Source organism: Bubalus kerabau, chromosome 4, assembly GCF_029407905.1.
Source record: "Bubalus kerabau isolate K-KA32 ecotype Philippines breed swamp buffalo chromosome 4, PCC_UOA_SB_1v2, whole genome shotgun sequence".
Classification (NCBI taxonomy): Eukaryota; Metazoa; Chordata; class Mammalia; order Artiodactyla; family Bovidae; genus Bubalus; species Bubalus kerabau.
The window spans coordinates 17,049,226-17,063,305 of record NC_073627.1 but is presented as its reverse complement, the minus strand read 5'-3'; the positions used below and the strand labels follow the sequence as shown (position 1 = coordinate 17,063,305).

The 14,080-nt window shown below is 43.2% G+C and overlaps 2 protein-coding genes and 2 non-coding genes across 4 annotated transcripts in view; 2 read left to right on the top strand and 2 right to left on the bottom strand.

The window, feature by feature from the left end:
* Positions 1–14,080, top strand: part of MRC2 (mannose receptor C type 2) — a 123,486-nt gene that overhangs the window by 86,631 nt on the left and 22,775 nt on the right. The gene's annotated exons all lie outside the window — the stretch shown is intronic.
* Positions 1–14,080, bottom strand: part of LOC129650791 (probable E3 ubiquitin-protein ligase MARCHF10) — a 37,253-nt gene that overhangs the window by 17,425 nt on the left and 5,748 nt on the right. Inside the window, exons 3-5 of the mRNA XM_055579597.1 lie at positions 9,835–11,257; positions 2,960–3,126; positions 204–313 (exon numbers count right to left, since the gene is read on the bottom strand). Of these exons, the coding sequence (XP_055435572.1) occupies positions 204–313; positions 2,960–3,126; positions 9,835–11,257 (1,700 nt within the window). The remainder of the gene's footprint in view (positions 1–203; positions 314–2,959; positions 3,127–9,834; positions 11,258–14,080) is intronic.
* TRNAG-CCC (transfer RNA glycine (anticodon CCC)) lies at positions 1,043–1,116 on the bottom strand. Its single transcript has one exon. It is a non-coding gene; the product is annotated as a tRNA-Gly (tRNA).
* On the top strand, positions 1,342–1,414 carry TRNAW-CCA (transfer RNA tryptophan (anticodon CCA)). Its single transcript has one exon. It is a non-coding gene; the product is annotated as a tRNA-Trp (tRNA).

Below are 14,080 nucleotides of genomic sequence, written 5' to 3'. Positions count from 1 at the left end.
CCTCAGCAGTGGGACTAAGTCTTCTAATCCTCCAGTGGTCCAATTTGGGAACAGACTTTCTCAGAAAAGCGAGCTGAATTGGGAGCCTTGCACAGGACCTCTGCACCCCACCTCCACTATTATTCCTGGTATCAGAGAAAGAGCTCCTTCCTGCCTTATACCTCTACCCATGTGGACCCAGCATGGGTAGGAGGTTCTCTTACCCGGGACTGCTGGTGCTGCTGGTAGAACTCAGTCACATTTAAATCATCCAGGTTGACCAGTAGGCTTTGCTTACACATCTCACAGGTCTTTACAGCACCAAGATCTGCTCCTTAAAATGAAAGAATTTTGTTACACGTAACCCTTTTGGTGTTGACATTTTGAGAGCGAATTTGTATGCGTTAGGAATTCTGAGTTTCGGTGGCCTTCTTTTTATAGTGGGTCATCTTCTGTAGAAAATGACCTTGAACCTGACAGCTGAAATTTCCTTTGTCATTGTTTTCATTATTATGCAAGCTTCCCATGAGTGAAATTCCCGTGACTTTTAAATAACAGGTCTTGCTCTCTGTTTAAATATAAACACATAGGTTCATAAACTTGGAATTACTACATGGAGGCTGAGAGTCTGTGACACAAGTGTTTGCCAGAAGAGTGAACATTGGGTCTATGTTACTGATGTTTTTCCTGGTAGATCTAACACAAGTCCAAGCAAATAAATTAGTAAGGACCAAATTGATGGCAGAAGCTATCCTCGACCTATGGCTTAAAAATCTGCCTTTACTTCTGCCCATGTAACTCCCCAATTGAGAAAAGTGAGGGACCCCAGGCCCACGTGTGGGCTGTGGTATAGCGGTATCTGGGTCGAACACTTGAGCCTGAGCTCAGCCTCATTTGGGAAAAGAAACAGGAGAAGGCTTCCTTTGTTCCTGGTGTGTTGTTGTTGATTTTTTGTTTTGTTTTTTAATATATTTATTTATTTGGCTGTGCCAGGTCTTAGTTGTGGCCTGTGGGACCTTTAGTTGTGGCATGAGAACTCTTGGTTGTGGCGCATGGGATCTAGTTCCCTGACCAGGGATTGAACCTGGGCCCCCTTGCATTGGGAGTACAGAGTCTTAGCCACTGGACCACCAGGGAAGTCCTCCTGTTTAGTTTTGTTTAATGTGAATTCTAGATCAGCACATTTCACACCCCCCGCCCCTTTATCCTATTCCTCAGTGCAAAGTGGAAGATGCAGATCTATGGTTGTTATATCTAAGCAAGTGTGATGCCGTCTGTCCTTTCCCCTGGTGTAGGTGCTGCATTTTGGTTAATGATGTACCCTTGGTTGTTTTATGCTTTAGAAAACAGAGGACTGGGAATTCCCTGGTGGTCCAGTGGTTAGGACTCTATGCTTCCAATGCAGAGGGCCCAGGTTTGATCCCTGGTTGGGAAACTAAGGTCCCACAAGCCACCAGGCATGGCCAAAAAAAAAAAAAAAAAGAATACAGATGACTAATCAGTTACTTGAATTTATTTGGTAAAGATAGGGTTTGTACAGTTTTACAACCCAGTTCTACTTTTCCCCAGTGGGGATACAAATAGGTAGTAAATAATAGAGACTTTCAAAAGACAAGGATGAACACTGATCCCTCATCTGCATTTTGATGACTTGATTTTTTTTTTTTTTTTAGCAACATTCTGTAATACTTAAGGTTATGGATCATCCCGTGTGTCCTCCAGTCTAATCCTGCCTAGCACACCCAGGCCAGAATTGGCATTTACAAGCATTTAGCAGCACTTTCATCACGTATCTCATGAGTAAATTTTTCTGTTCTAGATGTTTAATTGGCCCAAATTTCTAGCAAGATAAAGCATCGCATGGCAGGGTCATTAGCTGCTGAGACCCACTTGTTCTTTGCGCTCTGAAGGGCTAGGTTCTCTGTTCACTATGCAAAGATGCCTTTAAGCAACTCGGGCTGCAGTTGCTACTCTTCTCCTCCAGATGTGGAGAAAGGGCCTTGGGGAGAGAAGAGTTAACCGGTTCATCCCGCGTGTTCATTCCCTGATTAAATGGTGTGCTGTGCTTGGTGAGGGGGGCTGGCCACAACCCATGGGGACAGGGTCAAGGTCTAGGTCTCCTGGGTCATCTAGCACAGTGACAATCAAGGAGGACAGCATGGAGGAGAGAAACAGCCTCTGGCTCTAGGGTAAAAAAGTTTGCAGAGATGGGGACTCTGAAAGACATAGCAGGTCTTTTCAAAGTAAACTCTTCTTTGCATTGGCGTCCCCCCTTTTTTTTGGTGTTCAAGTTGCTCTTGTTCATAAATATTTTAAAGAAACCTCTGGTTCTCTGCCAAGAAAACTACAGCCGACCTACTGACGTGGCTATATTTAGGTTATAACCTCCCCAGGGCGTTGAGAACGGGGACTTCACACCCAGTTACAAGTTCTGTTAAAGACGGAGCTGCCGAAATGAGCACAATGGGAATCTCTTTATCTAATGTGGGGCTAGAAAAATTAGATTGGTAGGCTTTTCCTTCCCCTGTTCCAGAAAGGCAGCTTGGCTTGGTTTCTGGGCGTCAAACCTCTCCACACCTTCTCTCACAAGTGAAAGGAAGCAGGTCTTGCTGGGGGTCTACCAGCTGTCCTGACTGCTGGGTGCTTTCTAAGGTCCAAGCATGGGCCTGTTTGTCGTTCTGTCCTTCCTAAGAGGTAATCTTAGCATCTCTGCTCAGGCCTCAAGCAGGAGTAGAATTTAATAGCACATTCCAGGATTCATCCCTGAGCCTTGAAAAAAAAAAAAAAAAACCACCTCATTTCCCTCCCATAATTTGAAAGCAGCGTTTAGTCCTGATCCTGTCTGTCATGGGCCTCCCAGCAGGAGCCCTGGGCCAGTGCCCCCCTGTTCTCTGTTGTCGGGGCTCGCGGGTCCCACACTGCGGCATCTTGTGTTAATTACATATCGCGGCACGTATGTCCTTCCGCCTTCCCCACCTACCTGATGTTATTTTCACTTTCAGCCATTTTTTCAGGCACTCCTGATGAACAAACTGCAGGCTTCCCACACAGCCGCATGGCTCCAGGAGAGGGTTGGTGGGGGAACCCCCGGCTATCTGACAGATGCGACACAAGTCTCCCTCCTCCTCGGAATCCTCCTCCAGGAGACTAAAAGGAAAACAAGCGCTCGTCACCAGGAGTCTGCACGTCGGCAGTTTCCACAAATACTAGTTTCCACAAATACTAGCTCCCAGAGCGTCCTTGGGGCCGGGGGAGGGGGGTGGGGGAGGAGGAGGGAGCCCGGAAGGAGGAAGGTTGAGGGAGCTGGATCTCCACCGCTGCGCCTTCCTGGGGCTCACCCACTGCTCCCTCCGACCCTGCCACATGGTCACTGATAATAAGTGCATGGATTCTTGTCAGGCTTCTTTGCAGTTACCAATGGGTATGAGCTCACCAGGAGAACCCAGCGCTCCTATCGCACAGCTAGAGATTGGGAAAGGACTCCAGAGGGAAGCTGAGCCAGAGGCTAGGAGCCCCTCTCCACACCTCGGCCACTGTGGGGTTTAGCTGGTGTGGTGTGTTAGTGAGTGTTGGGGGGAGGTGAGCGTGGGGGGATTTGCGGTCAGCAGGCCTGGGTTTGAGGCTTCCTTGAGTTTGATGACATGCTGCTTAAGCTTCCCAGGTCTCTGTTTCTTCAAGTGTAAAGCCATGAGGATAATCTGACAACTGCTACCTACTTACAAGGGTGGTAGGGCAGCCTGGGTGCAGGTGATGGTGATAAGGTGCATCTGGAGCCTGTCGAGCATTGGCAGGTGCAGACCACTCAGTAGATGCTGGTTGGGATGAATGATGAACCAGTGAACTTGGACCTGAGCTCACCAGTACCCTTGCCAGTGAATTACGCCGACATTCCAGAATATAAGATGCTGATATGTGATGAAGATGGAATTAATGAAAGTGTAAGCAAACATATTTGTATCTCATAAACAGTAAGTCAGGAATAGCTGGTAGATATTTCTGTAGGGAGGGTTTTGAGAAGCCTAAGGCTATTTTTTTGTGCTTTAGAATCTTCATCGGCCTGGGGACTGTCCAGTCAAGGAAAGGAAAATTGGCTGGAGACTAAAATCAACAGAAAGGAAGAAATAGCCATTGCTCTGGATATAGGAGAGTATGCTCAGTTTCTTAAGAGAATTTTCTCCCCAAGAAAGGGAATTTCAATGAAAAGGAACAGAATTACACTTTCTCGTGATAGTCACCAACAAAAGAAGAAATATGTCATGTTTATCAAAAAAAGACTCCCCCAGATAATCTATAGATTCAATGCAATTCCAATGAAAATCCCAACAAGCTGATGCTTAAATGTTTGTGTAGTGAAAGATTCTTATGGAACAAATTGGAGAGGGAGGCTTTGCTCTGATAAATTTATAAAGCTGCAGTCACTGAGATGATGTTCTTTAGGGAAAAACAAAAAGGCCAAAAGGACAGAACAGAGAGCCCTGAGACAAGCTTATACACTTATGTTATATGGCAGATGTGGCTCTGCAGGGGGAAGATCCTGGGTGTTCAAAATGCATACCTCACACCACACATTTAATGTCACACTTGAGTCCAAAATTCATTTCACATTAAGTCCTAAGTATGCAAAGCAAAACTGTAGAGATTTTGGAAAAGAGTAGGAAGAATGTTGCAATGACCCCAGGTTACAAAGGATTTCTTAATTAAGACAGCAAGATACAAATCACAGTCCAAACAGAGGATGGATACAATTGACTACATTAAAATTAAGAATTTACTTTCCTTAAGAAAACATCAAGAAAGAGGAGATACCAACTCTCAATACAAATTGAGAAAAGATATGTCCAAGATATAACTGTCAAAGGATCAGATTAGTTGCCAGAATATATAATGGGTTCCTATATATATATATATATATATATATATATATATATGAAGGATTCTTAACATAAAAGAAAAATATTCTAAAAGAAAAACAGGCAGAAGACATAGGTAAGCATTTTATAAAAGAAGAAAGACAAATGGCTGTTTAACATTTAAAAGAGTCAAGAGGGACTTCCCTGGTGGTCCAGTAGTTGACTCATCTTGCAGGAGGCACAGGTTCAGTCCCTGGTGGGGAAGATACCCTGGAGGAAGAAATGGCAAGCCACTCCAGTATTATTGTCTGGAGAATCCCATGGACAGAGGAGCCTGGCAGGCTTCAGTCCATGGAGTTGCAAAGAGTCAGACGCAACTGAAGTGACTTAGCATGCACTGTGCTAAGTGTAACTCATAGAGACAGTACACATCTTACACATTGTACACGTCGTTGAGACAGTATGTTAACTTGCACAGTGGAAGCTGTGCTACCCACCAGCCCAGCAAGTCCACTCTTACACATATATCCCGGAGGACCCTTCACACGTACACCAGGCGACGTTTACAAGACTGATTGTGCAGCACCGTGCACAGAAAACGGTAGAGCACGCAAACGTCCATTGACTTGTGGTAATTTCTAGGACAAAGTAGTCTGTAGTGGTGAAAGCAAATGCATTAAACCCGAAAATATCAACCAGGATGCATCTGGCTAATGATATAAGTGGGAAAAGCAAGTCACAGAAGAACAGCTATTCCATTTCTATGGAGTTCAAAAATAATAGAAACATTTCTACAGGTTCAAAAATATACACGGTGTGTTGTTTAGGACTGCATATACTCATATGGTGAAGCCATAAGGCAAAAGACTTCCAACAGCGACAAGATAAAAAGCAAAGGAATTATAAATTCAATGCAAGAATGCTTTCCAGGGGCAAACAGTCAGCCGTGACTGAGCACCTAACACACACACACACACACACACACACACGGGGTGTTAGGAGGGAGGAGATGAAGGGAGGACATGAGGAGGTAGGGTGCGTGAGGGGCTCACAAGCTCCAGTGAGTTTCTGTCTGCTGGAAGGTGGTCATACAGATGCCGAGGTTTTGTTCTAATTCTTTAGATGTGTGCAAATGTTATATACTTATTTGTATGTATCTAACTAGTCAAGGGAAAAGTTTAAAGAGTGTAAGTGGCATTGAGAAACGGGCTTGAAATCTTAAAATAAGGCATATTATAAAATATGACCATGTTTACTAAAAATTGCATTTATATGCAAAGACCAAAGACTGGAAACAAAGTTTTTCACAATGCTTTTCTCTGGATTATAGGGTTATTGGTTATTCTTTTAAGTTTGTATTTTTAATATTTTCCAAAATGAATGCTTTTCAAATAATTAGAACAGCATAAGGTTTTTATATACAGAAAAAGAGAGTGTCTGATAAACACAGTGCACAAATAATAGCTGTTTAATGCATTACTACCCCTAGACGTAGATGCATTTTTAACAGAAGTCATTTTTCACCCAAAGGCATTGCTTTGGGATGATGGAAATCCAGACCCCTGACAAGTGGGTTTAAAAATGTGTTTGGGGGTAGGTGAGGATGGATTGGTGCTGAGACCTTTTGGCCCTTAACCCTGGGTCAGTCTTTTGGTAGTTTGATATGAAAAAAAAAAAAGTGCCACTGACAAGGAAGTTAACTTCATCCCTGCAGTTGGAGAATAGCTATAGGAGTGTGTGTGCATTCTAAGTCTTACGTTTTATCTTTTCCTCCTTTTTGCACTCAAATTCACTGCCACGGAATTTTCTCACTTGCAAATGAATACTAATAAGTTAATGGCCCAGTGAGCCATACTAACACACGAGGAAGAGGGCTTGCCTTCAAAGAACCACTTTCCAGATCAGTAAGCCAACATCAGGGCATGGTAACCCCTAGGAGGAATGAAATGGTCGAATCCTGACATGATGCTTAATGATGGCTTTAAAAAGTATCACATTTCATAGTTGTGAAATATCCCCAAATCATCTCACAAGAAAGGAGAGATCAAAGAAAAGAGCAATTCAAAAAAGATCTGATTTCTCTCTTTCTCATGCATGAGAAACAGCACAGAAAATGGAAGCAGTGGTCACCCTGGCGTGGCCCTTCAGAGAACTGAGGTAACTATGGTAACTGTTTGAGACTGGCCTTGTAGTTTGGAAGATTCAAATTCTAGAACTGTTGGTTGGATTTGCCCAGAGTCCCATGGGGGAGAGCTGGTGAACTTCAAGTGCTGAGTGGCTCCTTCTCTGGGGAGATAGCAACCTTTTTGTAAAAATCTCTAATTGCTGGGGGTGAGCGGGTGGGTAAAGGCAAGCCATATGTAACAGTCAAAAACCCTTGGGATTCCCTGGCTGTCCAGTGGTTAGGACCTGGTGCTTCCACTGCAGGTGGCATGGGTTCAATTCCTGGTCAGGAAAGTAAGTTACTGCAAGATATGCAATGCAGCCGAAAGATGTGCTATCTGGCAAACTTGCCTTTCTTACAGTTATAGCATGCAAGGGGAAAAAACACTTTGGGAATACCGAAGACATTGGGCTAGAACACGGAATGTTTCTTTGTAAAGATATATATTTTAAAAGCAACAGAATAGACAATTTTCTTGAAAGAAGCAATCATTAAAATGTCAAGGAAGGGCTTACCTGTGATTTAAAATCCCATGAACACTGAAATCAGATTGATTATATTCTTTGCAGACAAAGATGGAGAAGCTCTATACAGTCAACAAAAACAACACTGGGAGCTGACTGTGGCTCAGATCATGAACTCCTTATTGCCAAATACAGACTTAAATAGAAGAAAGTAGGGAAAACCACTAGACCATTCAGGTATGACCTAAATCAAATCCCTTATGACTATACAGTGGAAATTAGAAATAGATTTAAGGAACTAGATCTGATAGATAGAGTGCCTGATGAACTATGGAATGAGGTTCGTGACATTGTACAGGAGACAGGGATCAAGACCATCCCCATGGAAAAGAAATGCAAAAAAGCAAAATAGCTGTCTGGGGAGGCCTTACAAATAGCTGTGAAAAGAAGAGAAGCGAAAAGCAAAGGAGAAAAGGAACGATATAAGCATCTGAATGCAGAGTTCCAAAGAATAGCAAGGAGAGATAAGAAAGCCTTCCTCAGCAATCAATGCAAAGAAATAGAGGAAAACAACAGAATGGGAAAGACTAGAGATCTCTTCAAGAAAATTAGAGATACCAAGGGAACATTTCATGCAAAGATGGGCTCGATAAAGGACAGAAATTGTATGGACCTAACAGAAGCAGAAGATATTAAGAAGAGGTGGCAAGAATACACAGAAGAACTGTACAAAAAAGATCTTCACGACCCAGATAATCACGATGGTGTGATCACTCACCTAGAGAAGTCAAGTGGGCCTTAGAAAGTATCACTACGAACAAAGCTAGTGGAGGTGATGGAATTCCAGTTGAGCTATTTCAAATCCTGAAAGATGATGCTGTGAAAGTGCTGCACTCAATATGCCAGCAAATTTGGAAAACTCAGCAGTGGCCACAGGACTGCAAAAGGTCCGTTTTCATTCCAATCCCAAAGAAAGGCAATGCCAAAGAATGCTCAAACTACCGCACAATTGCACTCATCTCACTCACTAGTAAAGTAATGCTCAAAATTCTCCAAGCCAGGCTTCAGCAATATGTGAACCATGAACTTCAGATGTTCAAGCTGGTTTTAGAAAAGGTAGTGGAACCAGAGACCAAATTGCCAACATCCACTGGATCATCGAAAAAGCAAGAGAGTTCCAGAAAAACATCTATTTCTGCTTTCTTGACTATGCCAAAGCCTTTGACTGTGTGGATCACAATAAACTGTGGGAAATTCTGAAAGAGGTGGGAATACCAGACCACCTGACCTGCCTCTTGAGAAATTTGTATGCAGGTCAGGAAGCAACAGTTAGAACTGGACATGGAAAAACAGACTGGTTCCAAATAGGAAAAGGAGTACATCAAGGCTGTATATTGTCACCCTGCTTATTTAACTTATATGCAGAGTACATCATGAGAAACACTGGGCTGGAGGAAGCACAAGCTGGAATCAAGATTGCCGGGAGAAATATCAATAACCTCAGATATGCAGATGACACCACCCTTATGGCAGAAAGTGAAGAGGAACTAAAGAGCCTCTTGATGAAAGCGAAAGAGGAGAGTGAAAAAGTTGGCTTAAAACTCAACATTCAGAAAACGAAGATTATGGCATCTGGTCCCATCACTTCATGGCAAATAGATGGGGAAACAGTGGAAACAGTGTCAGACTTTATTTTGGGGGGCTCCAAAATCACTGCAGATGGTGACTGAAGCCATGAAATTAAAAGACGCTTACTCCTTGGAAGGAAAGTTATGACCAACCTAGATAGCATATTGAAAAGCAGAGACATTACTTTGCCAACAAAGGTCCATCTAGTCAAGGCTATGGTTTTTCCAGTGGTCATGTATGGATGTGAGAGTTGGACTGTGAAGAAAGCTGAGCACCAAAGAATTGATGTTTTTGAACTGTGGTGTTGGAGAAGACTCTTGAAAGTCCCTTGGACTGCAAGGAGATCCAACCAGTCCATTCTGAAGGAGATCAGCCCTGGGATTTCTTTGGAAGGAATGATGCTAAAGCTGAAACTCCAGTACTTTGGCCACCTCATGTGAAGAGTTGACTCATTGGAAAAGACTCTGATGCTGGGTGGGATTAGGGGCAGGGGGAGAAGGGGATGACAGAGGATGAAATGGCTGGATGGCATCACTGACTTGATGGACGTGAGTCTCAGTGAACTCCGGGAGTTGGTGATGGACAGGGAGGCCTGGCATGCTGCGATTCATGGGGTCGCAAAGAGTTGGACACGACTGAGTGACTGAACTGAACTGAACCTTTTTAGGAAACCACTGCTTTTTGGCATTAGAGAAATGGAATTTAAAAAATATAGATCCATATTCATACATTTATGAAAACCCCTCACCTTTTTTGTATTTTCTTGAGTTTCTCAGGATCCGTCTTCATTTTAGAGGCTCTCTTTGCATTGGTAAAGCCAGAGAACTCCATTCCGCTTCCATTCTCATTTTGGTTTGGGAACTCAGACACCGCAAAGAATGTAAAAGGTCTGTTTTCTTGCAGAGACCGCGCCACGTGCAAGTGGCCTTGTACATTCATTCCTGATGGGGAGGAGCTGGAAGACTCCATCAAGGACAGGTTACCCTGAGGATTCAGCAAGAGATCGTCTGTATATAGAGGAGCCTCCTGAGCCGGGCTTGTTGACGTAACATCTTCTGCTCCCCTGACATCAAGGTCATGTGCACTGTCTACTGGGAGGTAACTGCAGTTTTCAGCACCAGCAAGTAGATTCCTGTTCCTAATGGGGGACAGTGGTTGACGACCACTAAACCTGGAACTTCCCTCCGAGTCTGAACTGGGAACTAAGGTAGATGATGGGGGCAGGTCTGCCAGAGTATCATCTCTCAGAGTGAAATGTGTGACTGATCCAGGCATGTTATGGGAAAAATTCACTGATGATCTTGGAGCCGTTGGTCTACCAGCAAGGAAAGAATCAAGAGGGTTACTAGAGTCACTTAAATAGGCTTGACAGTCTTTTTCATAAGCATGGGTTCCGGGCCTCTCTTCCATAGAGATACCATCACAGGATTCATTTTCAGCATCGATGTCATCCTCCAGGCTGGGTTCGGATTGGGTGTCCCATGAATGAGAGGCCTTTTTCTCACTTTCACAGTCACTGCTGTCTTTCCCTTTAATAGATCCCCCATCAGACAGCCCAGGGTCTTGGGACATCCTTTGACCGACAGAAGATTGCTCTGTCACTGGCTCCATTGCATTGCTAATTCTCAAGAAGCCATGGCTGGCCTCACTTCTCCTTATAGAATTTGCTCTGCAGTTTGCAGGATTTTCTTCAGAATTTTTATTTTTGGCCTGAGTGGCCAGTGTCCCAAGGAATCTACTTCTCTTATGACTGGAAGGAGAACGGGGCGGGTGCATGCCAGCCATCAAAAGTTCTTCCTCCATGTGGGTTTCCTCTTCTGTGTCATCATGTTCACCTCCAGGGTTTGAGGATAAAATGGAATAGAAGTCTTCATCTCTGAACCGAAACGTGGTTCTTCTCGGCCCTCCCAGGGTGCTGGCTGCAAGTGTTGGCCCCAAGGACTCATCCAACTCTTGGGGACTGTGTGTTCCTTGGAAGGCCTGGGGCAGGGCTGAGTGTGGCATGCTCTGGGAGTGCGTGCCTGTGTCTCCTTTTCTGGCTCGTTCAATGCGGGAGTTTTCCATCACCATTATTACTTGTGAGGACGGGACCAAGTTTCTTCTCTCTTGAGTGGGCCTCTTCAGCTTGGTGTCACTTGCCCATGTTGGATGTTCTTGTTGAACTATTGGATCTGCATTGAGAAAAGACAAGCTTAATCATTTTACTGTAGGTACTCGCGGATGCAAGACCTCTTAATACCAAGTGGGAGGGTCCTATAAGGCAACCAACAAGCCCTGGAGAGGAAAACAGACGTGGTTAAAGTGGCTGGAGGTACTGAAAGTGTCCCGGAGAGTCTGCCTCAGTTTAAAAGTAAAGTGTGAGTCACCACCAGAAAATTACTTGAACTAATCAATGACTATAGTAAAGTTGCAGGATATAAAATCAACACACAGAAATCCCTTGCATTCCTATACACTAATAATGAGAAAACAGAAAGAGAAATTAAGGGAACAATTCCATTCACCATTGCAATGGAAAGAATAAAATACTTAGGAATATATCTACCTAAAGAAACTAAAGAGCTATATATAGAAAACTATAAAACACTGGTGAAAGAAATCAAAGAGGACACTAACAGATGGAGAAATATACCATGTTCATGGATTGGAAGAATCAATATAGTGAAAATGAGTATACTACCCAAAGCAATCTATAGATTCAATGCAATTCCTATCAAGCTACCAACAGCATTCTTCACAGAGCTAGAACAAATAATTTCACAATTTGTATGGAAATACAAAAAACCTCGAATAGCCAAAGCGATCTTGAGAAAGAAGAATGGAACTGGAGGAATCAACCTACCTGACTTCAGGCTCTACTACAAAGCCACAGTTATCAAGACAGTATGGTACTGGCACAAAGACAGAAATATAGATCAATGGAACAAAATAGAAAGCCCAGAGATAAATCCACGCACATATGGACACCTTATCTTTGACAAAGGAGGCAAGAATATACAATGGATTAAAGACAATCTCTAACAAGTGGTGCTGGGAAATTTGGTCAACCACTTGTAAAAGAATGAAACTAGAACACTTTCTAACACCATACACAAAAATAAACTCAAAATGGATTAAAGATCTAAACGTAAGACCAGAAACTATAAAACTCCTAGAGGAGAACATAGGCAAAACACTCTCTGACATACATCACAGCAGGATCCTCTATGACCCACCTCCCAGAATATTGGAAATAAAAGCAAAAATAAACAAATGGGACCTAATTAACCTTAAAAGCTTCTGCACATCAAAGGAAACTATTAGCAAGGTGAAAAGACAGCCTTCAGAATGGGAGAAGATAATAGCAAATGAAGCAACTGACAAACAACTAATCTCAAGAATATACAAGCAACTCCTACAGCTCAACTCCAGAAAAATAAATGACCCAATCAAAAAATGGGCCAAAGAACTAAATAGACATTTCTCCAAAGAAGACATACAGATGGCTAACAAACACATGAAAAGATGCTCAACATCACTCATTATCAGAGAAATGCAAATCAAAACCACTATGAGGTACCATTTCACACCAGTCAGAATGGCTGCGATCCAAAAGTCTACAAGTAATAAATGCTGGAGAGGGTATGGAGAAAAGGGAACCCTCTTACACTGTTGGTGGGAATGCAAACTAGTACAGCCATTATGGAGAACAGTGTGGAGATTCCTTAAAAAACTGGAAATAGAACTGCCTTATGATCCAGCAATCCCACTGCTGGGCATACACACTGAGGAAACCAGAAGGGAAAGAGACACGTGTACCCCAATGTTCATCGCAGCACTGTTTATAATAGCCAGGACATGGAAGCAACCTAGATGTCCATCAGCAGATGAATGGATAAGAAAGCTGTGGTACATATACACAATGGAGTATTACTCAGCCATTAAAAAGAATACATTTGAATCAGTTCTAATGAGGTGGATGAAACTGGAGCCTATTATACAGAGTGAAGTAAGCCAGAAAGAAAAACACCAATACAGTATACTAACACATATATATGGAATTTAGAAAGATGGTAACAATAACCCTGTGTACGAGACAGCAAAAGAGACACTGATGTATAGAACAGTCTTATGGACTCTGTGAGAGAGGGAGAGGGTGGGAAGATTTGGGAGAATGGCATTGAAACATGTAAAATATCATGTATGAAACGAGTTGCCAGTCCAGGTTCGATGCACGATACTGGATGCTTGGGGCTGGTGCACTGGGACAACCCAGAGGGATGGAATGGGGAGGGAGGAGGGAGGAGGGTTCAGGATGGGGAACACATGTATACCTGTGGGGGATTCATTTTGATATTTGGCAAAACTAGTACAATTATGTAAAGTTTAAAAATAAAATAAAATTTAAAAAAAAATAATAAAAAATAAAGTGTGAGTCACTCAGTCGCGTCTGACTCTTTGCGATCCCATGGACTGTAGCCCACCAGGCTCCTCTGTCCGTGGCCCCACTTTACCACCTACAAATTCTGTTTTGCATACTTGGGGAGCCCAGGTTGGTCCTGGGGCGGCAGAGTGACCCTGAGGATACAGATCTTTTCTGCAGAAGCTCTTGGAAGACTGTCCAGCCCCCACATCAGTCAGGGCTGATGATGAGTAAAACCTCTTGTTCAATATGAATATGATTTTCATATTCATACCTGTATTTGTTGAGAAGGAAAACCAGCAGTCCAGGAATGATTATTACAGAAACTACCAGCGCTGTCCCATCCCAATTCATTCAACATACATTCATACTCCTGCTTCACACGCAGCTTCGCAGAACCTTAAGAAATGCATGGTCCACTGTGGCAGATTGGAGGAAGGCTCTAGAAACTGGTGTCCCATTAAATTGATTGTTGTTACGTTTACTATTCCCTGCAGATAAAAATCATAACTCTCTCATGAAATCATGAACTCCCCTTTGTCACTAGCCCCAATTAGTTTGTGACCTCTGGCTATGATAGAATTCCGCTCCA